This window comes from Hemicordylus capensis, chromosome 4 (assembly GCF_027244095.1).
Source record: "Hemicordylus capensis ecotype Gifberg chromosome 4, rHemCap1.1.pri, whole genome shotgun sequence".
Classification (NCBI taxonomy): domain Eukaryota; kingdom Metazoa; phylum Chordata; class Lepidosauria; order Squamata; family Cordylidae; genus Hemicordylus; species Hemicordylus capensis.
Genome location: NC_069660.1, coordinates 51,626,237 through 51,652,212, shown reverse-complemented (window position 1 = coordinate 51,652,212; position 25,976 = coordinate 51,626,237). Strand labels below are relative to the sequence as shown.

The 25,976-nt window shown below is 42.4% G+C and overlaps 1 protein-coding gene across 3 annotated transcripts in view; it reads left to right on the top strand.

Annotated features, from left to right (window-relative positions):
• The window catches only part of MYBPH (myosin binding protein H), a 51,355-nt gene that overhangs the window by 6,240 nt on the left and 19,139 nt on the right, over positions 1-25,976 (top strand). For 2 of the 3 annotated variants that reach the window (XM_053243365.1, XM_053243367.1), the window contains exons 2-5: positions 4,560-4,694; positions 6,575-6,742; positions 19,253-19,341; positions 23,685-23,883. In XM_053243365.1, the coding sequence (XP_053099340.1) occupies positions 4,560-4,694; positions 6,575-6,742; positions 19,253-19,341; positions 23,685-23,883 (591 nt within the window). The remainder of the gene's footprint in view (positions 1-4,559; positions 4,695-6,574; positions 6,743-19,252; positions 19,342-23,684; positions 23,884-25,976) is intronic. The other variant, XM_053243368.1, reaches the window with a different exon arrangement.

The following is a 25,976-nucleotide window of genomic DNA, read 5'->3' as shown; positions in this document are numbered from 1 at the left end:
GTATTCAGCACAAAATAAACCTATGTGATGGTCTTAGAAAAACGTGTTCGATAAAGCATTACAAAATGTGTTTGACAAGAGATTATAGTGGGGCAAGCGATAACCCCTGCTAATTTGGCAAAGAGGCACCTTTTAATGTGGTGATTCTCCTTATTTAGCAGGGAGAGAGTAACTGGCCCTATCCACCCCCAGCACAGTACTTCCAGTGACTGTTGCTGGTGTCTATTTTATGTTTCTTTTAGATTGTGAGCCCCTTGGGGACAGGGCTCCATCTTATTTATTTATTATTTCTCTGTGTAAATTGCCCTGAGCCATTTTTGGAAGGGCGGTATAGAAATCAATCAATCAATCAATCAATCAATTAAACATATTTATATACCACCCACTACCAGAGTCTCTAGGCCATTTACAATAACAAACCAAACAAAAAGATTAAGCAATATACAATTTAAAGTTAAAATAATAACATTCAACTAAAACCATCAACTAAAACTTCAATGAAAAAACTTGGCTGAAGACATGTGTGTCCAGTTGTTTCCTAAAACCATCCAGGATGGAGCAGCTCTAATCTCAGCAGGAAGTGCTTTCCACAGCCTGGGGGCAACTACAAAGAAGGCTCCCTTTGAGGTGCCACAAGACAAGCTGGCGGCACACTCAGATGGACCTCCCCTGATGATCTTAATAGGTAGCAGGGTGCATGACTATGGCCAGGAGAGCTTTCTATCAGCTTCGGCTGATTCGACAGCGGTATCCATTCCTTGAAGAGAACGATATCAAAACAGTGGTGCATCAACTGGTAACCTCCAGGCTTGACTACTGCAATGTGCTCTACGTGGGGCTGCCTTTGTACGTAGTTCGGAAACTTCAGTTAGTTCAAGATGCGGCAGCCAGATTGGTCTCTGGGGTAACCTGGAGAGACCATATTATGCCTGTTTTAAAACAGCTGCACTGGCTGCTGATATGTTTCCAGGCGTTACAAAGTGCTGGTTATTACCTTTAAAGATCTGAATGGTTTGGATCTGGGTTACCTTAGAGAGCACCTTCTTCGATATGATCCCCATCGCACGTTGAGGTCATCTGGAGAGGTCCGTCTCCAGTTACCATCGGTACGTCTGGTGGTGACTCGGAACCAGGCCTTTTCTGTAGCTGCTCCTGGTCTATGGAATGTACTCCCGGTAGATATCCGCAGTTTAGGCTCGCTGTTGGCCTTTAAGAGAGTCCTAAAAACCTATTTGTTTGGCCTGGCCTTCCAAGGCTTGTAAAGTGCTGTTGTTTTTTAAAAGTATTTTAATTGGTTTTAAATGGTTTTATTCGTTTTTGAATTGTTTATATATATATTTTTAGCATTGTGTTTGAATTGTGGGTTTTATGTCTTTTTAAAAAGTTGTACATTGCTCAGAGCCTCTGGATGGGGCAGTTTATAAATGTAATAAATAAATAAATAAAATACAAAGAAGGTGTTATCTTAACAGGAGTTATCTTAACTTATTGGTATTATCTTAAGGTGTTATCTTAACAGACCCAAGCTGTTAAGGGCTTTATAGGTAATAACCAGTACTTTGTATTTGGCCCGGAAACCTATTGGCAGCCAGTGTAGTTCTTTCAAACAGACTGCATACATCACAGAATCATAACCTTTAGTCCAGTTAGCATCAGCCCTGCTAACCGGGTAAAGAGGCACCTTTAAAGTGATGGAGAGCAACTGTTCCTATTCAACATAGCATCTCTCCAGTGGTTGTTGCTGATGTCTCCTCTTGTATTATTTTAGATTGAGCCCTTTGGGTCAGGGAACCACTTTTTCATACTTTTTGCTACATAAACCATGCTGAGAATTCTTTTTTGTTGAAATATATATATTTCTTTAAAATGATTTTCAATCCAGAAAGCCATTCTTAAACAAAATGTGCAATCTGCTTATGTAGCGGATTTGTGTAGGCTGGAAGAAATTTTTCCTTTCCTTCCTGCCTACTGCCAGGTTAATGGATAATCTCCATGACCAGTCTAAACCAGTTCTGCAGCACGAGGGAGACTTTAGTTTGAGTCATCCCTTTCCTGTGCTTGAGAAGTAGACTAGCTGATTTAAAAATCTTTAACTTTCCAAACCCAGAAAGCTAAGAAAAAGATTCTGGTAAACCCAGAAGTTCTGGTAGGTTAATATCACTGCCACCAAGCACTCTAAGACTTGCAGAGGACTGGACCATTGGATTGATGGTCCCTCTGTAACTGGGTATAGCGCAAATACAAAAATCTCCTCACGCTTGCTAATAGGCAAGAATAAAACCAATTGTTCTCCCAGGAATCTGCCTGCACGTAGACTTAATTGTTAATTTGGCAAAGCTCTCTTTGAGACACGTTTTGCACCAGAGAAAATCCCCCTCCTGCTGCTGGGTCAATAATCAACCCTCCGGGGCTTGTAAAAAGAACAGAGGGGGGAAAAGTTTTATTCAGTTACCAAAGAATGGTTCCATCTGAGGTTGTTAGCTTTTTAGATACACTTGAAAATACTTAGCTGGTCACAAGAATACTTCAAAAGCACCCCAAATGATGCTGGGGCAGCATACAGTAAAATTAGTTACTTAATTGCAAAGAATAGATATTTAGGAAAATGCAAAGCACACACACAAGCAAAATAAATTCCTGATGCACAGTCTGACTAAACAAACTGTTCCCTAGCTTAAATTCCCAAAGCCAAAATCCTGGCTTCTTGTCCTTGAACTCATCAAACTCTTGATGAGACTCAAGCCTCCTCCAGATCTCTCACCTTGAGAGATTATCCTGCAGCCTCCGCCATGAGGCAGCTGACCTCAAAGGAAGCTGCCATATACTGAGGCAATTCTCACGACCGCCAAAAAGTGGGCTAAGGGAGCCTAGCCTGCTTTTTGGCGGTCATGTGCTGCAACGGGAACCGCACGGTTCCCAGCAGCAAACCCCGCAAATTCCCTCTCCCCTTAGCCCAGGCTAGCAGAGTGAGCGCTCCACTAACCCGGGCTTTTTGGTTGTGTGAACCACACGAGGAGACCCCCGGTCAGGATGCTGCAAGCAGCTAAGCCCGGTCTCCTTGCAACACCCCTAGAGGCGAGTCTCACTAATCATGAGACTTGCCTCACTGAGTCAGACCATTGGTCCATCTAGCTCAGTGTTGTCTACACAGACCAGCAGTGGCTTCTCTAAGTTTGCAGGCAGAAATCTCTCTCATCCCTATCTTGGAGATGCTAGGGAGGGAACTTGAAACCTTCTGCTCTTCCCAGAGCAGCTCCATCCCCTAAGGAGAATATCTTACAGTGCTCACTTGTAGTCTCCCATTCATATGCAACCAGGGTGGACCCTGCTTAGCCAAGGGAATAAGTCATGCTTGCTACCACGAGACCAGCTCATGCTAATTCACACTCTCTGCCAAGACTTCCTTTCTTGTTCCTAGAATTCCCCCTGCAGCTCCCATGTCCCACCCACCTGGTCAATTGATTGGTAGAGCCCTGGAGTTCACCAGTCTGTCAGTCAAGATGAGGGTTCACTTCCTGTTAACTCTTTAGAGGAAGGGGAGACTGGTCACTACAGCCAGTATAGACGTCACATATATAGTACATGTGCAGGTGCAGGAAATGTAAAGGAGCTTGTTTTAAGTATTGCTGAGGAAACAACCTCACTTCTTTCCCCCCCATCTCCACCATAATTGACTCATAAATTCTTGTTGCATTTTATTTTCCTTGTATTTGATTTTAAATTGGTTTTCTTTCTAACTTATATTAACTTCCACAAGTTAAACATTTCAGATTAAAAGATATTATTTGTATCATTTTTTAAAAATGCACAGAAAGGAGAATTTTACAGTGTGGCTTGGCTAGCCCTTATAGCAGTTACTGAAAACTCACACTTGGTTTTGATTTCCTGTTCAAATTATAAACCACAATGCGGTTTATATGCCTCATTCCCACCAGTAACAAGACTGTTCTCAGACCTCTTTCTGAAATCCATTATGTTTGGGCCAGATTGCATGCTATTATGTTTGATGATAAAGCCTGTGTAGCATAGTGGTTAAAATCACAAGTTACAGAACTCCAACACAGTTGCAGCTAAACCACGGGGGCGTTTGTAGGCAAGTCATTATCAGCCTCATTCCTGAACTGTAACACATTCTACTTGTTTACCTAACCAAGTTGTAAGGATTACTGGAATAGTGTTTGTTTGTGGGTACCTAGGGAAAGCTCTGTTTAAACAGGATTTACAGTTGTAAGGATTACTGGAATAGTGTTTGTTTGTGGGTACCTAGGGAAAGCTCTGTTTAAACAGGATTTACATGACTATCATGCAAACCTTGGAGAAGCCGCTGCCAATCTGTGAAGACAATACTGAGCTAGATAGACCAATGGTCTGACTCAGTATATGGCAGTTTCCTATGTTCCTGTGTTTCTAAGATGTGGTTGGAGCACGGGTCATTTGATTGTTTGGCTATACCCTTACTCTAGAAGAAGAGTAGTGTGGGTTAGCACAGCACATGGGTTGAACTAGTAAGGACTGGAAAATAAATTATCTGATTAATACTTCTGCATTGGTCATGGCAGGATCCCCTGGTGCACCGACGCATCTGACGTTGGAGGATGTGAACGACAACTCTGTGACCTTGACGTGGGATGCACCAGAACAGGTGGGCCCTTCTGGCCTGGATGGATACGTGGTGGAGCACTGCAAAGATGGAAGTAGGCTTGGGCTTTACTCCCTTGTAAGCATGAAGAGCTGCATGTGTGAATGTAGAAAAAACACCATCGCACAGCATGTTGAGTGTAATTAGTTCTCCTTCTGTTGGCATATGATCAGCCACAATCTGGAAAAGATTGAAGATTGAAGCAAACATCTGTGCAATGTTCACTGAAACTTTGAAATCCATTGACCAGTTGTGCAGAGAAGATAACATGCTCAGTTTTGGCAAACGAAGGATGTTGAAGAAAGTTGAGAATGCCAGACATAGCTAGCTATAGGACTAAACCCCCAAAGCTGAAGTGGGTACTCTTTTAAGAGTCCTGAGGTGAGGAGATATTCCACAGGTATAACTTCTCTTCAAGTGTTGCAGTGGTGAACCTTCAACCCAGCTGCTAAATGACAGAACTGGCCTGTTGGGACAGGAAAGGTTTAACATGCAGAACATCCACCTGCTGTGGAATTATTCAAAGCAGGGAAGCTACCTATCAACCAGCAATCTTGTCATGCAGCCTCTTGTATATGATATAAGTAGCCGGGTGCTTTTAGAATCATGAGTGGCCCTTTCTCCCATTTCCCACACTTTGCAGTCAGAATCCATTGTCTAACAGGAGTAGGCACAATGTCATGAAAGATACCAAAAACTTCTCTCCTGTGCAATATTTCCTTCTTGAAGCATAGACAGTCATAGAAGGAACAGTAGAGCTATATCTTATATTGTAAAAGGGACTGTTGAGTCTATGCATATTCACAGTTTAAAAGTTGAATACTAGAACCTAAAAGGTTACATTTGTGAGCAATTTTGTTTTGTAGAAAAATGATGGATTAATCATGTCACAGCCCCCTGGATTTGTCATACACTGTGAATATACTATTATGATAGCAAATAATGGATGAGGTCTTCTAAATTCTCCCAGCATTGATGGCATCTCAATTGATTGCTATAAGCAATGTTTGTGATCTAATCTCATTTTGAAAAGCTGATGGTTTAAAGTGGATTGGCTAGTTTGGGTGTCTGGTGAGCTACAGCTGGATGAATAATTACTCATAAATAAATTAGTTTGAGTTTAGCTCTCTTTCCTGCTTGCTAATTACTTTCTGTATTCCAAATTGCTTTAATATTTTATTTAAACCAGTTTCAGCTTACATGAATGCATAATTATGTGTTTATCACTCCTTAGCTGCATGGTATATTTGGAGGATTGTTGTCACAGGGTAGTGCTTGTATTTTCTGATTGGACGACCTCAGCCTTTGCAAACATTTTGTTAATTAAGTCCAATTAAAGCTTGCTTTTCTTGTCATTAGAAGCAGTTTGACTTTGATCCAAAAAACATTTGCTGTTAGCATTGCACAAATGAAGGTTGGACATGGTCATAGAAACATGTCCAGATGTTGCCAAAATAATGTTCCATCTGCAATAGGGACAGCTAGCATGCCAGGAGGAAGCTGTACATGGCCTTTGTAGGCTAGAATGGACTTATTTATTTATTTATTTATTTATCTATCATTTTTACACCGCCCAAAACTTACGTCTCTGGGCGGTTTACAACAACTTCTTACAACTTCAAATCTGATCAAAAGTAGGCAGGTAGCAAGGCATGGCTATATACTTAAGTTGTTTTTGAACAGCCAGTCCTATTCATGTTTACTTGGAGGTAAATCCCAGGGAGTTCAATGGTGTTTATTCTAAAGTAACTATGCATAGGAGTGCAGCCTTCATCTCTTATTCTCTTGAAAGAAAAGGGTGGCTTTTGTCGATAGATGTGTTTTATAGCCTTAGAGCAGATTTGTCACTGTCCACTGTATTTACCTCCATAATAATTCTTTGCTAAAGAGCTGCCTGCTTCTAACACTTTGTTTTATCACATGTTTTTATTCTAGCTACAGACTGGGTGGTTGCCAACACAAAACCTTTCCTTTCCACTCGCTACATAATCCGCAACCTAACATCTGGAGATAAACTTCACATTCGTGTGACAGCCGTGAAGGGTGATGCAGTTAGTGACCCAGCTGCCCTGGACCAGCCCGTCTTGATCAGAGAAATTCTTGGTATGTATCTTCAGTGAAGAGATGTAGTGTAAGAGAACATAGCATCTATTTCTATTTTCTGCCTAAAACAGTGTGAGCATCATCATTAATAGACAGAACAAGGTGAGAGCCCAGTTGTCAAATGTGCATTGGAACTGGCACCAAAGATGTGTTGCTGGCTATGGCCTTAAACGTGCATCTGCTAGGCCATTTTGATTCACCTGCAGTCATGTTTCATCTAACATGAACACAAACCTGTTCCTCAGGATTAAGGAGTAAAATTATCGGTTAGCAACAATGCCTATGAGAATAAGTGATGTGCTCAATGAAATTGCTTATAAAAGCTCATTGGATTATGCTAAAATGTTTTTTTAAAAAAGGTGTTTAAGAATTTCAATTTTAACAGAAAAACTGAAAGAAAGAAAGGGAAAAAACAGTATCCCATGCTCCAACACTTTTAAAGCACAGCTGGAAATGTTGGATGCATCTCTGGAAAAAGCAGGTTCCTTTTCACCCAGAATGCCCACATGGCTATGAAATCAGCCTGTCCTGATCCTGCAGTCATCATCATCAGTACAGATGACCAGAGACCTGATGAAGCTGAAGTAAGCAGCATTCATGGACTCTCACAAGGAGATGTGCTGCTTAAGCACGTTCTTTTCCTTAAATATGTTCTCAGAGTTCTCATATACACAGACTGCAAGAGCAACCTAACCTGAAAATCCTCGGTCCATTGCAGCACCTGCTTCCATCCATGGTACCAGCTGCTGATAATATTGCTGGGTCAACTCAGCCATATAATAATGCAAATACATTGCACTTCTTTAACCTATATAGTTTAGCAGCAACGAATGCTGTAATGTAAACACTGAAATGTGTTTTGGAAACTACCTCAATTTCTTCTCTAGCTGATTGATTGATTGATTGATTAAGTGCTGTCAAGTCGGTGGTGACTCTTAGCGACTCTTAGTTAGGGACCAGATAAAAGGAGCTGTGTAGAAGAGAATTTTTTGGCAAGTACAGCTTTTCTCATTGCTGTGTGACAAGCTGCTGAAACAGGGGTATAGCTATAATTGAGCAGATGGGTTCCAAGAACTTGCCCCCCCCCAGCTCCTGAGGGGCCCCTAGCTCCACCCTTCCTTATTTTCTTCATTATCTCCCTCACTCCAAAGGGCCACCAGGGAGAGGGGCGAAGACGGGGCCCCCTTTCCCCTAGCTATGCCCCTGTATAGAAAGCCTGTGTGTCTAGTCAGCTTGTCTCTAGCTCCTTCATTTCAGCAAGGGTCTATGTGACCTTTACTGCATGTCCTGTGTAATTTGAAAGTGCTTTTAGCTTCCTCAAGGTATTGCTGCTTCTGTGCTGTGGTAAGTAAGTATCTTGTGTAGAGTGTGAAATACCAAGACCCTATATAACCTGGGTAGAAGGAGTGTGCTTCAGACTAATCTAATTTCTGTTTCTACCATGAAGAGGAATTATTTTTAGACCAACCTGTTGATGGAAAATTATGGATGCTGGTGATGAACATCTTTCTCCATCAGTTAGTCTGTAACTGGGCTCTCAGCTGCCATGCAGCACATAACTGTTCTGCCCACCAGCACAGATTCTGACTGGGTTTAGAGAAGAATTATTTTCCACCACTTGGTGCTCTGCTTGTGGGAATTGAGGATGGGGTGCAGCAAGATATCTCCCACCGTTGTTTTTTTTTTAATTCATAGGCAGTGCTTTTTTACCTGGCTCTAAATGTGTTTAACTGATGGCGTTCAAGGGCCTAACTAGAGCCATCTTCAGACATGTACAGCATCCTGAGAGCAGGCCTGGAAGTCCCACCCTGGTTGGAGTTGCCAGAACCTAAGGAGTATACTCGTGGGTCAAATGGGCCGTAAGCCAGAATTTGGCTTTTTAAAAGCCAAATCTGGCCACCTAGCAACACACTCAAAAACCACACCCCTACATGCTGTCAGCGCTTACAGTGTTTGTCTAAAGAGGCAAACATCATAAGTGTGGACAACATGGGGGTGAGGCTTTCTGAGCACATCAGCACCAGGGTGGGGCTTCCAGGCATGCAAGTACAGCATGGGGCAATAAACAAGAAGCTTGGGGCAATAACAACATTGTCAGGCCATTCTATCTGCCTGATAATTGAGCCTCTCTCGGTGTCAGCACACACAGCGGGGGCCCTCCAAGGACCTTTCTAGTTTGGCAAAACCATTCAGGACAGGCGGTCTTTCAGGTATACAGGCTCCAAACCATTATGGACTTGAAAGATGATAACCAGCACCTTAAATTGGATTTGAAAACAAACTGTTTCAAGAATTAAAATCAAGCACACCAGGCATGTTGTTATATAACGTTGAGTGTGTCCCTAAGATATTGGCAGCTCTTTACTTACATTCATTCTGTCACTGGCATCACTGAGCAGATGGACAATTTTAGGAAAATGTCCTAATGTGAGCGAGGAATGTGCCATAACTAAATTATACTGTGTCTGCTATTGAATATGGCTCCAGATATAGTCACTTATTTGTTATATACAGTATTTTACTTGGAGGCTCCGTTTCACATTCTGTTCTTACAGTAATAATCATTCCAGCAGCATCCTTAGGCAATATGCATTTTGACACTGATGATTTACATAGAAGCCAAATGAGTTAAGAGACAGATCTTAGTGAATGATCGCTGTGATTTGGCTGCAGTGAGCATATAACACATTGAGGCGCTTCACATGAACAGTGCGAAGCGCCAGGAGGAGGTTTGTGGGGAGAGCGGCTTTGACCCTCTCTCCCTGCAGACGATCACGTCCCTGTTGCTGTGCAGGCAGATCACCTGCCCAGACAAGCGGCGGCTGGACTCCCTTGTTTCGCCCAGCAGCTCTGTGGGGTTGGGTGAAGGAAAGCGCTGCCGTACGGCCCCCTGCCCCCTGGAGCCCCAGTCATGTACTGTGCGAGTGCGCAGCTGACACATGATCAACTGAACAAGGTTAATGGAGCATTCGCTCAATTTACCTCATTTAAAGATGTGGCTCCGTAAATGGACTTGTCACCGAGCTGCCGCCGGGAGCCACACGGTTCCCATCGGTTCTCATAACCAGCAGAAATTGAGCTGGGCTCCCTTAGCCCGGTTTCTGCTGGTCGTGAGAATAGCTTCATTGTGGTTAGAGTGTTGGACTGGGAACGGGAAGACCTGAGTTCAAATCCCCAATCAACCATGAAACTCACAGGGTGACTCTGGGCCAGTCATGTATATCTCAGCCTAACCTACCTCACAGGGTTGTTGTGAAGATAAAAATAACCATGTACACTGCTCTGAGCTCGTTGGAGGAAAAGTGGGCTATAAGTGTAAAAATAAATAAGTGTCCCAGATTTTGCAAATATAAAATCGTGACCAGAATGTGGTATTGAAGTTGTTCTTTAGTTTAATTCTGTTCAGCTAATGGGGCTGTTTTACATACATGTCTGGGAGCAAATTCCAGTCGAATGCCTGCACTTTTCTGTAGCAACAAGCAGACAAAAAGTGTTATGGCACCTTATTTATTTTATTTATTTATCATAGGAACATAGGAAGCTGTCATATACAAAGTCAGACCTTTGGTCTATCTAGCTCAGTATTGTACACAGACTGGCAGCGGCTTCTCCAAGCTTGTAGGCAGGAATCTCTCTCATCCCTATCTTGGAGATGCCAGAGAGGGAACTTGGAACCTATATACTCTTCCAAGAGTGGCTCCATCCCCTAAGGGGAATACCTTACAATACTCATATGTAGTCTCCCATTCAAATGCAACCAGGGTGGACCCTGCTTAGCTAAGGGGACAAGTTGTGCTTGCTACCATAAGACTAGCCCTCTTCTGTTATACAGAATCACATTTCTGTACTGCCTGATATAGACATTTCTAGGCAATGTACAAAGTTAAAACATAACAAATGTAAAAGCAATATAAAACAGTTAAAACTCATAAAATAGATAAAAACAATCTCAGCAAATTAAAAAAAAATATTTAGAGACCTTAAAGACTGAGGGTCTATTTATACAAATAAATTTCAATTTGTTTTATTGAGGTTTGACATATTGTATCAGCTAAGAGCTCACATTGGGAAGTTCCCAGTTTAGATCTTGGGGAGCCATGTTCTTACCAGTTGGCCTTAGACAAGTCTCTGTCTCTCAGCCATAAGTCCCTGTGCACAATATGGGGGGTGATATCATTGGCCTATTTTATAGGGTTGTTGAAAGGATTGTTGAGGTAATATAGTTACTGAGCACTCTTGCTCGCTTCTCCTCCTTTAGCCAAACTAATGTGGGAAGAAGCATATGTCGCAAAGGGTAAGTATGCATATGGAAAAAGCTGCTTGGGGGGCAATTTGAAGTAGAAAAGCAGCAGGTGCTGAAAATGTTAACTACCCCCTTTTCCAGCTGCTCCTCTGTTCTAAATCACCCTGTCCCAAAGTGGCTTTTCTCTTTCTCTCTATTTCTCTGTGTGTTTTAAAAATACCATTGTGGTTTTCTTACATGCAAGTGACAATGGCTATGTTCTTTCAAAAACAACAACAACAGAGAAACTGTGGGTGGTGATGTAGAGCAAAAAGGAAGGGGCATATTTATCCTCTTTCCAAGCCTGCTTCTCTACTCCAAATCAGGTCCACACAAGCTGTTTGTTTCGTAGCAGAGGTCCAAATGTGTGTTTACTCTCATGTTAGTCTTGGGATGTGGTAGGAAGAAAGAGCTATGTCAATAGTCACAACACCTAATAATTCTTTCAACACCCTATAAGGAAGGTCAGTATTATCATCATGTTGTGTGTGTTGGCGTGTATGTTTTAGCTGAGCCCCTGAGTAACATTTAAGGGATGGAGGGAGGAGGAAATGGAGAAGGAGGTGGCAATTGCCATAGAGACATACATTGTAAAGTCTCATTCCCATTCTGGATGGGACTCAAGGATGGTAAAACAAACTTGGAGGTGGTACAGTTTCCTTAGTTCCATTTGGTTGCCCCCCCCCCACCCGTTTCATTCATGTGACTAGGAATAGCCCTGCCCTAAACTCTCTACCTGAAATCACATGGGAAGAGGGAGCGTTTGCAAAGCATATCTAAAGGGCCTCTGCCTAAGCTTTAGCTCCGTCTTATCTGGGAGCGTGATCAGAAAAGAAATGGCACAGCTTCAAGGGTGGGAAGCTTCCATGGCCAACATCCAGACTAAGGAATTGTCAGTGCTATGTGAGAATTAGTGGTGATGACTTTAAGTGACAACAGTGACGACCATGCAAGGGGGTTAAATTTTGATGACCTCCTCCTGTTCCCCAGAAGCACTCTGTACCATCCAGAAATATGCCCCTGTGGATCATGTAACCTTTAGGGATGTACTTTTGTGTGATATGGAGTGCTTCTGGGGGAAAGGGAGGTTGTTGAAATTCACCTGCCCCCCATGTTAGTGCCAGTGCTGTGTGAGTTGAGAGCTCATTGGGAACACTGCTGCTTCTCACATAGCACCAGCACTTCCTTAGTCTGGACATTAGCCCCTGAGATGTGCTCTGTTGACAGGCTCAGGAACTGCCTGGCTCTTTGGAGCTGTGATCACCCCATTATCTTATTGTCCAAGGCTTGAGAAATGCTTTTGATTTTTGCGCACTATACTCAGGTGTTTGAGGGAAAGATCTTCCTGACTGAGGGCAGAACTTATAACAGAATAATTGAAAATCATGACAGTTCAGCTCAGCTCTAGTGCAGTGTGGGACATGTAGAAACAGCACTGATGGGGTGTCGACAGAGATTGTTCTAGAAAACAAAGGGAGATATGGCCTCCCAGAGACGTAAGTTTGGGCGGGGTATAAATTTGATAAATAATAATTTTTATTTTTATTGTTAAATAATAATAAATAATAATATGGAGACTAAGGTTTTGGCACGGAGGGAATGAGCGCAGTTTGATGGGAAGAAGGGCTGGCATCTGAAACCATTCCTCAGCCCTATGAATATGCATATGAGTATTATATGCTGTTCTTTGGCTTAGACACATGGGCCAGTTTTGTTTTAACTTCAAGGAATCTGACTGGACTTTTACACATCACTAGACTCATCTTAGGTTAATCCAAAACAGGGTGATGAAGGTTACAGTACTGATTCTATATTTTAAAAATTATAATTAATAATTTTAAATTATTAAATAATTATTAAATAATAAATTAATAAATATTAAATAACTATAGCTTTATTGTGTATTGTATTCATTGTTAGATATCCTGATAATATTCATATTTGAGAGTGGGGTATAAATCTTTCAATTAACTAATAAATAAACTGGTACTTTCAATGAGTGGGCTATATCTTGCTTTCTATGTAAGTACATGAACAATTATATAGAAATGTCTTGTATTCTATGTAGTAATCTTTTATGTTTTGTTATTTTAGAAGTTTGTCCCAGTGGGGATCCTGTAGTGAGTGTGGGGGATGGAGCCAGAAAGAAAAGGGAGGGAAAGGAGGAGAAAATGGAGTTGTTTTTGAATAAAGTCTTAGTTAAACCAACATAAGACTACTTAGTATTTACTGTACAAGGGAAACAGCTGTAAAACAACATGTTTAGCTCGGAGTCTTGGATTTCTCCAAGATAAGTCCTAGGAAGAAATTCTAGGGCCAAATACATGGGTAGATGACGATGCTGTTTCAGTTTTTGGTGAGGCCATTTGGGTTTCTCAGACTCTCTTCCAGCATATCCTGGTGCATTGCCTGCACTTTATACACCCAGTTGTTGAAGTATAATTCCACCTCATTTTAATCCTGGGCACTTCTATACATTATCCATTCTGGAACTGAAGCAGCTGCATGTTTAAGCCTTACAGACACACAGAGCTCTTTTATTAAACTTCAACATAACTCCTTTGCAGCCCAGGAGACAATTTACAAATACAGCAAGATATGGTTACAGCACTGCTATTTTGTTACTGGTGAGAGCTATAACAAGCCCTTAACACACATGCATGCTTCCTTTGCACCTCGCAATGATGTTTCCCCAGGGAACGTATTAAGGTATGTTTCCATCAAGTGCTATTGACAGCTCATGTGCACACATCCTGTTGGCTCAATATTAAACAGTGACAAAGTAAAACCCAGACGTTTGCAGACACACTTGTTGCTGGGCTAAATGAAAGGCTGTTCTGATGATTTGGTACAAATCTCCCAGCAGAATAGTAGATGCACTATAGCAACATTTGCAAGCATGCATGACCTTCTGACTTAGGATGAATACAAACAACTATCTACTGAATAGTAATTTATGAGGGTGGGTATGCAGTCATATGGGGGATCATTATTTACCATATTTCCATTTGGTACATAATTGTCTGAATTCACTCTTAATAATTCTTCGGAATAGCATTAACCACAGCAATTAGTACTAAAATATCAAAACAGAATAAAGCCCACAACCAACAGCACTTGCACAGTTTCTTTCGCTATCTTTTCTCTCTAATTCATTATTATCTAGTTTCCTAGATAACAATAAATCTGTGAGTAATCTATTAGTTACTATTATTAATCTAATAGTAATCTATTAGAAGCAGAGCAAGCACCAATCCAATTCTAGGAATTCACACACAGATCTTTTATGCCAGAAGAGGATAATATACATCCAGTCTTCACTGTACATCCAGTCTTCACCCACCAAGAGGCTGAGGTAGGCTTTGAAAACAATTTGAGGAATAGACAGGAGCATCCTTAGACAGTGCTTGCTCTTGAAACTTCCCCCTCATATCTGGCCAGATAGCCCAGGAGTAGTCAACCTGAGGTTCTCCAGCTGTTGTTGGACTGCAACTTCCATCACCCCCAGCCTGTGGCTAGGGATGATGGGAGTTGTAGTCCAGCAACAGCTGGGAGAGTGGCAGGTTGGCCACCCTGAGCTTGTCTTTTACTATTGCATGGGATAAATTCCCAACAGGTTGTCACTGGATCAAAATATATTTGATATTGTTTTGCTAGCTAAAAAGCTACATGTTGCATCACTTCCATTTGTTCATTTGCCAAAAGATTTTTTTTAAAAAAATTATTGCAATTTAGGGCAATACAAAGATGGAACAAATGTATTTTCCCTGTAGGTTTCCAGTAAAGGGGAAAATAAACTGGTATATCTTCCAGAACACCCTCTCCACAATGCATAAATAATACAGGATTTTCTTATGTCTCCCATTAAGGACTGGAGAAGGCATGTTGCAGTCTTAATGAAGTAAATGTTTTTCTTATTAAAAATCTAGTCAGATCATCCAAATATTTTTCATAGTTATGTTGGTACTTGATACATTTAATATATTAGTGTATTGCATTTGTATTTCAAGACCAGAAAGATCTCCTTGGATGAATATTTCTCTTGATCTTGTTTTAAATCCAGCTTTAGCAGCCAGTATGGCAATACCCAAAGAATAAATTTCTAAGAAACCATATGTCTGAATAATTTTTACTGTTTGTCATTATCCAAGAGATCTGTTTAGTGGAGTTGAATTACAATTGTTCATTAGCAGATCCTTTGTTTTCTGTCATCTGGCAGGTTAATTAGTTTATTCCAGTAATATAGAATGGTAAATCCTCCTCTCAACTTGCAAAACACCCATTCTGATGTTAAATATGTTGATGATGTATCTCTTGGGGTGTTTACTGTTGTAAACATACTGTACTATCATTTTTAACAACAGCATAGCCCATATTGGTCCCATATTACTGCCCCATACAATGCTTGTGAGCATAATTTCAATTTTAATATATTCGAAACAGAGTGGCTTGTTTATGCCCAATCATTCTCCAAAATTTCAGCAGATTCTGGGCAGATTGACTTAACTAGGTCAGTAAAAATGGAGTTTCCAGCTACCTGAGTTTGAAAAAAGATTACTTAGGGAGCAGTAAGATATAACTTGCTGGAGATCAAGGCTGCACATGTCTTGTGAAGGTCTGCTTGTGAAAACTGCAACTTCATTTTGTTCGTAGTTTATATTCAAAAGTTCATTTTTGCAATTAATATTAAGATACTAGCAGCCTGTGCAAATCTATTTGTTTATGAGATTGAAGCATCATGTGGTCTGCATTCAGTAGCTGTACTGATAATTGCCAGTCATGGTGGTGGTGGGGAACCCTAAAAGGAAGCAGACGGTCCTGTTTGCTGAGATACAATTAAAGCAGACTTTCAAGTATGTATCCGAATACAAAGCCTTTATTAGTGATAATAAACAATAGTTGAAGGCTGATATCCCAATTAATGAAGCCTGAGTGCAGCAAAGAAAGTGCATGTGCACAGTGCTGCATTCCAGATTGAAGCAACGTTAGTACTCACATAGAGGGACAAATTTTGTCTATCTCCCTTTCCTTCTAAAGTTCTCTGTACTACCCACAAATATGTTCCGGGAAGGTGTGTTTCAGAGGGAAAGGGAGATCAGCACAAATCCACCCCCTTCCCCATGAGTCCATGCTGCTTTAGTCTGGAAAGCATAATGCTGCATGCATGCTTTGTTAGTCTGGATGTCCGCCAATTTGTCTTTTTTAGACAAGTTTTTCCCTTAACCTCTCTTTGGCAATCATATTGAATGAAGGCAACTTTTATATCCACAAAGGCTATCTAAAAGGAGGGGTTGTTTTAATTTTAACATATTTGTGAATCAAATAAACAAGTATAATAAAGCAGTAATTGAATACCTGTGTGGGAATCCAGCTTACTGTTCAACAAAAGATTCTATTTAGCAATGCCCAGTCCTCCAGTTTACATAATAAGTATTTGGCATATAGTTTGGCTATAATATCAGTCAAACGTGGCCTATAGTTTACTCTGTCACCCTTTTAAATATATAGACTATACAATGCTTGCATTGCAGCTGGAACATCCACTTTCTGTTAAATCACAGAACCAAAAAGTCTACAATAACAGACAGCTGCCATTAAGGCCTACATTTAAAGTCTTTGCCAGGAACATCATCCTTGTCCTGTGCTTTAATAAGTGACAGTGTGTAGAGTGCAGTAAACCGAAGCCAGGATGCAGAGAGAGATTGCCACTTGGGATCAAACTAGACAGTAGTTCAAGCACATGGTTGGGATAAACATGCTTGTTTTTATTCAGTAAATAGCAACCAGATCATGCCCTTGTGGACTGGGACTATAGGAGAGGAAGGATCTAACCTTTTGTCTTGCCACAGTTCTAAAAGGGAGAGCTTTCTCCCCAGGGTAAATAGCAGCCATACAATCCAAATCAGTACCATGGTGGGGCAAAGCATTACACACACACACACACACACACACACACACACACACACACACACACACACACACACCATGTGATGGTCCCAGTCCACAGGGTCCCAATTCAGCCACTATTAAATAAAAAACAAGCATACTAGCCTCAATTGCATGCTTAATAATAACATCTAATTTTACACTAGAGCAGCTTCAGATGTGACAGAAAGGCCAGGATAGCCAGAATCCCAAGAGTCTTGAACTTCCTGTCTCCATGCTTCTTTGTCTTGAATGCAATAAGGCTTCCACATTTTCTCTCAGTAGACAAATGTGCAAGTTTTGTTTTGGATGAGATAAAAAAAAGTACAGAGATGTTTTGAGCTTCCTGCTCCCATGTCTTCTCTGCTAAAACGTCCGCTAAGAATGGGGAAGGTTAGAACTTGAAATGGCTGTACTTGTGAGAACATCTTATAATTGCGCCTAGAATTTACAATTGTAATTTGTCAAGCAGGACATAGCACATTTGATTACAAATTTGGAAACTATTCCAGGACTTTGCAAAGTTCTGCCTGCTCATTAGAGCTATTAATTTCCCCTTCATTCCTCATTCCGGAATGTCAACATCTGTCATGTTTGAGTCCCAGAACTGATGAATGTATTCATTCTCACGTAAGACATTGAGTCACTACAGCACAAATGTGGCAATTATGGCTAGCTTACCTTTGATGCCAGATTGGGAAGGGATCTGTGTCAACATAATGTGGAGGATAACGCCAGAAAGATGCATTGCCATCATGAGGCATGTGACTGGCCATAGATGTGTCCTTGCATATCATGGAGTGTTGTGAGTTGGGCAAGTATCTAAGGCTGCTTAAACTGTGATTGAGTGATGTTGGAAGAATTATGGTATGCATGCTTGGCATTGTTTGCAAGTGCTGGCCATAGTTCTCCATCCATGGAGAATCATAACAATTAAGCGGGTGTCTCATCTTTGTGATTTTTAAAAGTTCTTGCCTGACCTGTGTCATCACTGCTGGGGGCAGATTATAAGTGTGCCAGTTAATAACGGGCAAAGGCAAGTCTCTCTCTTCGGAGCCTTAGCCAGATCTCAGCCTTATCTTCACTCTCCGGACTGTGGTAGAAAAGTCTCCATAATTTGCCTCCTTGAGTTTGTTTCTAGTCCAAGAAACAAATGTTGCTTTGCTAAGGAAAATGTTCCCTCCATGATGTTAGCCATGCTATGTATGAAATATGAGATAGTTGTTTTGTTCTACCTCCAAAATGCTGTGGAATCTACCTGAGTGGCGGAATTTAAACATCTTAGATGTGTGTGTGTGTGTGTGTGTGTGTGTGTGTGTGTGCTGGAGGGACAGTTAAAATAGTCCCTAATAGCAGCAGATTGTGCATTGGTGAAAGAAGCACAGCAAATTAAGATTATCTGCACTCTGGAGACACATAATTAAAGTTCACAGTAAAGGTATTTATTTAGGAAATACTTATCTGATAGAGATAGTCTATATCCCTGCTGCTAGCTTCATAATGTACAGGGAAGAAGGAGAGGATAGAAGTCTGTCCCTCAGATGAGAGAATGAGACTAACAAAGGGGAATAAGAACAGAGATAGAGAGTAGACAGAGAGGATGCCCTTACTCCCTATTTCTGTTCCTTAATGCCCCTAGTGGTCAGTATGGTTGCCAGTGCAAAGAGTTGATGTCAGGGGTGTAGCTATAATTGAGCGGATGGATTCAAAGAACCCGGGGCCCCCAGCTCCTGAGGGTCCCTCAGCTTCACCCCTCCCTATTTTCTTCATTATCTCCCTCACTCCGAGGGGCCGCTGGGGAGAAGAATCAACACGGGCCCCCTCTCCCCTAGCTATGCCCCTGGTTGAGGCCTTCTGGAGCCTGCATCTTCCAGCAGGGGGCTTAACACTTCCTTGTGGGTTTCAGACTAAAGTGATTCATCTGTGATTCTATGGGCTGCTTCACACATAACAGCGGCAAGTAATAGCAGCAAGTAAGTTTGGAGGAGCTGCCAGTACTTGCCTCATGCATGCTCCCACTACTGCTGCTCTTTCCGTGATGTATGAACCCACCAATATTGGTAACCCACCACATCCTGACTTTGTCAAGCCAGCTTCCAAAGTCTGATTCCAAATGTCAGACTGAGGTGAGTTAATGATATTCTCCACCTTCTCTACTGGCAGGCTCAGATGTCACAGAAGCGACGGTAATAGTGGGAGGAACTGGCTCTTCGGTACTTACTTGCCACTGTTACCTGTGAAGCCATCCTATGACAAAATCCTGCAATACCACTGACAACTTGATATGATTTTGTTTTGTCCAGAGCATCCCAAGATCCGTCTGCCACGCTACTTGAGAGATTTGTACATGAGGACTGTGGGACAGGTGGTGAACCTGATGATTCCTTTTCGGGTATGTGGATCATGTACCATGGCAATGTTTATTGCCCTTTGGGTCTTGTCTGAAGAAAAGCCTTTTGACTATAGATTCAGAAACTGACAATAGTGGAGAGACTAAGGCCACATAATGGTTGTAGACACACATCTAGGTGAGACAAGTTCTGAGATGAAACTCAGGGAGCAGAAGATTTCAGCAAGTAAAACAGGATCAGTGACAGAGTTGTCTGTCCAGGCTTAAATTAGCGATGACGTTTTAGAAAGAAGTTCAGCTGACTGTGTGAACTAGGGTTATCCAGAGAATGTGAGGAGCAATGGCCTAGAAGAAAGGAAATCTTAGAGCCTGAGAAGAGATTCACATCAGGACGAATCAGGGGGGCAAACAAGAGTACTGCACAAGCCACTGAAACCTAGACTGTAATGTATAAACAAGCCCAAGCTGTGTTCTCCAAAGCTAGTCTTTCTGTTAGCCAAAGGTCTTTTATTTGCACATTGTGAATCATGCAAAACCCGTTGCTTTCTTGACAGCCTCCTAATTCCAGAACAACTGATGAAAACTTGTCATTTCGCATTTCAATTTCCCCAGCACTGACACTGAATCTTGGGATGGGCAAGGCTCAGAGTTCAGTCCTTTTAGGGAAAAACCTCCATATGAAAACTTGCATGCTCATGCACAAACATTGACATTATCTTCCTCTGACTGAAAGAATCTTTAACTAATGGAGTACTTCTACACTGTAATAAGCCTGCTGTCCACACCAATAAGGCAGAGGCAATATACTCCAGCTCAGCACTATTGTTGGGAGGTTGTGGCCCACAGCCTAAAATAGCACACTACCAAAAATAGCAAGCGCAAGCCATATGGAATGGCATAAGGAAGCTTATAACAGAGTGTAGCACTCCATGCATTTCATTTGGTTCTTGGTAAATGCATTTGCAGACAGGTGTTTGCTGTAGAATGAGGCCATTCCTTAAAGGGGCAGCTGCCAAAAGTAACTTAATTTGATATACATTCATGCAAACTTCCGTTGTCTCTTTTTTCTTTCTTTTCCTTTTCTCTTTCTTTCTTTTTTTGGCGAAGTAATGGGGATGGGCCAAGCTCAGACTCCATTCCTTTTAGGGAAAAACCTCCATATGAAAACTTGCATGCTCATGCACAAACATTGACATTAATCCACAAGAGTCATTAAAAAAAATACTGGTAATATTGCTGCAGCCCCTGCAAAGATGAAATATTGCTGCTCAAGGAATTTATGTTAACAAATATGTTTGAGACTGTCCTCTCTTGGTGAATAAGAATCTGAAAAATGTGCTGGTGTTTTGCATCACAGAGAAGTCATATTCAGAACAATCGGAACAATGGCTGACATGCTGCACAGCCTTATGAGGGCAGAGCAAGGAGCGACTTAACTAACATGCACAAGGCTTGCTTTGCAGTGCTGAGTGGCTGGAGGGGGAAGCAATTATTACTTCTCTCCACTCCCCACAAAAGCCCTTTTTGCGTCTAGCAATATGTCAGTGAAAGCCGCACAACTCTCACAGACATATTGCTGGATGCAAAAAGGGCTTTTCAGGGAGGGGAGAGAAGTGAAAATTGCTTCCCCTTTCATGTGCCCAGCGCTGTGAATTAAGCCTTGCATGCTGTTAAGTTGCTTCTTGCAAGGACAGAGCTCTTGCTCCACTCTCATTAGGCTGCACATCATGTCAACCATTGGTTTCTAGGGTAACATTTGTGGTCTTTTCCAATAAGGTTTTCATCTTTAGGATGAAAAGCTGTGAACTCTTATCCACTAGACTCATGAATCCAGGCATCTTCTAAAATCTTGTCACAGCCATCTTACTTTATAGCGTTTTGAGCTGTGCAAATATTTGGCTGGCTATTCATATTCGGTGATATCCTATCCAAATAGCCCATTAAATACCCAATACAAATAATTAGGGCTCCAAATAGCTCCAACTCGAAGTAGTGTTTGTAGAGTCCAAATATATTTGAAGACATTCAGAGCCTATTTTGATATTTGGAGTTTCCCCCCCCCTCCCTTTTTCTTCTGGCAAACAATATATCCCTTGAAAACTGACAAAGGGAGGGAATGATGTTCCATATATTAAAAATGCTGAGGGGCTGAGACTCATGAAGCTAGCCACTCACTTCACTCTCCTCCTCTGTTCCGTCTTATTTACAGTGCTTTGAGGGAGGGACATAGAAAAAACACATCACGCTGTGTAAACTCTGACTCTGCTGTCTACAACTTGCTGAGCTGTTATAATGTCCTTAGAAGAAACTGTTTTAATCCCATTCCACCTGAAACCAAACCACTTCTAATTTTTTTAAAAGGTTTTCCTTCACAGAATCCTCTGCATCTATTTGCTTGATGTGTTGCAGGTATAATAGCCTCAGAACAGGCTACCATTCTCTGCTATTGTCACCCCTGGAGACTAATGAAAATAAATTATAAAGCTTTTATTCTTTTTTTAATTTTTTTTTTTTAAGGAAACCACTGCACCTATTTACTTGAAAAATAGTAGGCTTCATGCCCACTTAATGAGCTACCACCATTCCTGTTGTTTTCATCTCATTTTGCAAAATACAGGTGCCCCTCAGTATTCGCGGGGGTTCCATTCTGGCCTACAGCTATGGATAATGAAACCACAAATAATGAAACCTTAAGTTAATGAGAATGGGCAGGGGGTGTTATTATTTTATTGATTTAACACATTTGTATACCACCCAAAACTCAAGTCTCTTAGGTTAGGTTCCAGAGCCCAGGAAAATGACCGAAAAATCACTGAAAAGACAGGGTATAAGCAGAAAAAATAATGGAGCACAGCACTGTACCTTGGCCACCTCAGATCTTCTAGCTCCTCCAGCAATGCCTCCCAGCTCCCCCAGTAATGCATAATCATGAAGTTTCCTCACTCCACAGTTGAAGTCCAGCACTTAGCACAAACCCCTGGTCTGTAGTGGTGTGCACGGAACCAGCGACTGCCGGTTTGAAGATGGGAGGATACCTTTAAGGACCAGGGAGGGTGCTCTCCCCCTGCACCGCATTTCCCCCGCTGGCGCTGACATTAAAATCGGTCCCGTGGGGCGGCAGTGTACCTCCTTGCTGCCCCGGTACATCATGGCCAGACACTTCCACAGCAGACATGTATAGTGGAAACTTCTGGCCACTTCCGGTTCGCGACATACCAGGGCAGCAAGGAGGTACGCTGTTGTCTCGCTGGACTAAATGTAATGACAGAGGGGGTGGGGGAAATACGGGGGTGGGGGGAGCACCCTCCTGGGTCCTTATAGGTATCCCTCCAACCTTCAAACCAGCAGAACCGCCGGACATTCAAACCAGTTTGGAGGTCCGTAAAAGGGCCTCCAAACTAGTTCCATGCATGCAGATCCCTACTGGCCTGTTTGGTTGGCAGGTTGGCCAAAGAGGCAGCACAAAATTTAATCAATTTCAAGTAAACGTCAAGGAATGAGAGGAGAATCAATTTTCAGTGGATAATTAAAATTGTATTTTCAGTTAAATTAAATAAAACAATACTGTAATTCTCAATATTAAAATTAATTTTTAAATTTGTATTTTTAATTGAAAAATAAAAATTCATCAAAATTAAAAGTGATAATTAGATCTTACGAGGGCAGCACAATGCTTCAAGAAGCTCTAGAAAATGGCTCCAAGAAGCTCCACAGCAATGGCTCAAAAAAGGTTCCTAAAGGCTTTCACTGGCTCCCTAAGGCCACCCAAGATTGCCAAATGCTACCCAAAATGGCTTTTAGAAGCAAAAAAAGCTCTAAATATGAAGACAAAGGCACTCCACCATCCTCCTTGCAACCTATAAGAACATGCAGCAAGAGCACAGCCATGTAAGGGCAGAACTGTGCTGCTGAAAACTGTGGATACATGAAACTGTGTACTGCAGATAACGAGGTTGGGTATATATTGATTGACCGTGGATATGCAAAACTGGAGTGCCAAAACCATGTATAAAGAGGGCCACTTGTAAAGCTATTATAGGCATTTTAGTTTTTTCTCATTATATCTAATAGATGAATACTCAGACAACCGAATATTTAGATCCAAATACAAATAAGGGGAGGCAATAGTAGATGCTCTGAATACCAGATCTGAACACCAAAATGAATACTTGCTATTTGCACTGGCTTAGTGTTTGCTAAGTATATGCCTATCCCAGATCATTTATTTATTTCTTTTATTCATCAAATTTGTGCACCGCCCCAAACTTTTGTCTCTTCCATCATCATGGAAGACCATCAGGTGCCCATTACTGCAGATGATACTTGTCCAGTTGAGTAGAGCAAAACAGAACTGCAGCAAATATTGTTCAATTCACCTTCCCTAGGGAAAACCAAAGCCTCAGTTGACCTGGACCAAAGAAGGCCAACCTCTGGATCCCAAGCGGGTGAATATTCGCAACAGTGACAGGGACTCTGTCTTCTTCATCCGTGAAGCACAGCGCAAGGATTCTGGAAAATATGAAATAAATGTTAAGATCTTAGATGAACTAGAAGACAAGGCCACCATTGATCTCCAGGTGATTGGTAAGGGCAATGAAAGGGTTTGATTTAGTTCCTAAAGGATGACCAGCCCTGATACCAAATCTTATGAAGCAAGATGCTCTGTAGGAACAGCAGGGCCTGTCATGCCCTGTGTCTGGGAGCCACCAAGCATCTGGGAGGAACTGCCAGGACGCCCCCTCCCTCCAGTTGGTTAGTGGTGGCTGTGGCAGGAGCCCCACCCTGGAGGACAGGGGAGCTCAGCAGCCCCTCCTGACAGTGGGGAGTGAGTGGGGGATGCGCGTGAACACACACACCACCAGGGTGGGGGAGTGCCACCATGAGTGGGGCGGCCAGCTGTGTTCACTATGTGAACACTGGCCCACTCTCCTACGCCCCTGAGGAAGAGCTCACAAAATACCTTTTCCAGTTATAGTAGCTAGCTGGGTCTGGAATTATTTGGCATTGGATTGTGTCACTTATATGCCACAAGGGTGTTGTTTACTGAGATGATGTGCTTGACTTCATTACCTGACTGGATGGGAGGAGGGAAACACACTGAAGAATTAAAGTCTGTTGTTGTTTCTGGTATGGAAGTTAAAGTTGAGTAAGAAGATGAGGCTGAAGGGACAGTTCATGATGGGTGCATATATTCCAACATGCTTATAGATGTTCTCCTTCTGAGAGGCTGAGGGTCAAAATACATTACTTTCATTACTTTCATAGTTTGAACTATGAAAACTTGCATTTTTGTTTTTGTTGCTAAATAGCAACATGGATAGGGGGTGCTGATCAGGATGGAGACTGGTATACAGGGAGGTGGTGTTTAATCCATTTGCACCTTGCTGCCGTCCTGATTAGGGGTGTGCATGGAACCCATTTCGTACACATCCGGGAGGTGGGGGGTCGCTTTAAGGCATGGGGAGGGTGCCCTTACCTCCCCTGCCATGCTTCCCCTTCCGGTGCCACTTCAAAAACTACTGGTGCGGGGCGGCTGTATACCCTCTTGCAGCCTTGGTCAGTGTAAAACCGGAAGTGGTGGGTGTACATCACGCCCATGCCTGAGCGTCCGCTACTTCTGGTTTTACGCTGACTGGGGCGGCAAGAGGGTATACAGCTGACCTGCACCAGTGGTTTTTGAAGCAGCGCTGGAAGGGGAAGCTCAGCAGGGGAGGTATGGGCTCCTTCCCCACGCCTTAAAGCAACCCACCCCCCAGCATTCGAACCAGTTTGAACGCGAAGTTTCCGAACCGGTTTGGTGTTCTAGGAATAAAGTGCTGAACCGGTTCATGCACATCCCTAGTCCTGATATCAACACTTCTGAAACCATTGTTAGCTCTGGGTGGGATGTTTCCATTGATCCCCTGGGAGCAGGGGCGTAGCAAGGTTGGAGTGGGCCCAGAGACAAGATTTTAAAGTGCCCCCCCCGACACAGGTTTTATAAATTGTGGGTGATGCAAGTCATTTAATGGTGCTAGAGAATGGTACATGCTGTTCTGGTAGCTCCAGGTCTTAACACCCACATCAGTTTTGGAGGTTGAATACAACTGAAGGAAGCCCGGGCGGGTGCACGGCTGGGGGAGTCAGTCATGTGACTTGCCTCGGGGGGGGCAAGGCAGACAACTGTCTCCCCTTGGCCTGTTATACTTATGCCCCTGCCTGGGAGCTTTCCTTCCAAGGCAAATAGAAACTTCAGAGGCACCATTTTCATGCAGTGTGCACGCGCGCACACACACACACACCATTGCCATGGTCGAACTTGATTGCCTACTTGCAACTTCTATTTAACTTTAAAAAAACCAAATGCACAGAGACAAACTATGCATGTAACATAATGAGGTTGTTCACACGACCGGGTGGGCAAAGTGGTGGTGGTGGGTGGGAGGAAAGTCTTGTTTAATTCACCTTCCCCCCAGATGGGCACTTGACCTTTCTGGGAACGTGGACTGTACTCCTAGACAATTCACACTGCATGGCGCAGTGTGGAGCTCCGGAGGCCAGGATGATGCATCCCAGCCTGAAGAGATCCCATAATACACTGCGCGACATGCATGATGCATCGGAGGATTCCTCCAGGAGACGGGCGCTCTAGGCGTCCGTCTTTCTGTGTGGCCAGGCTGGAAGCAGCCCAAAGTTGC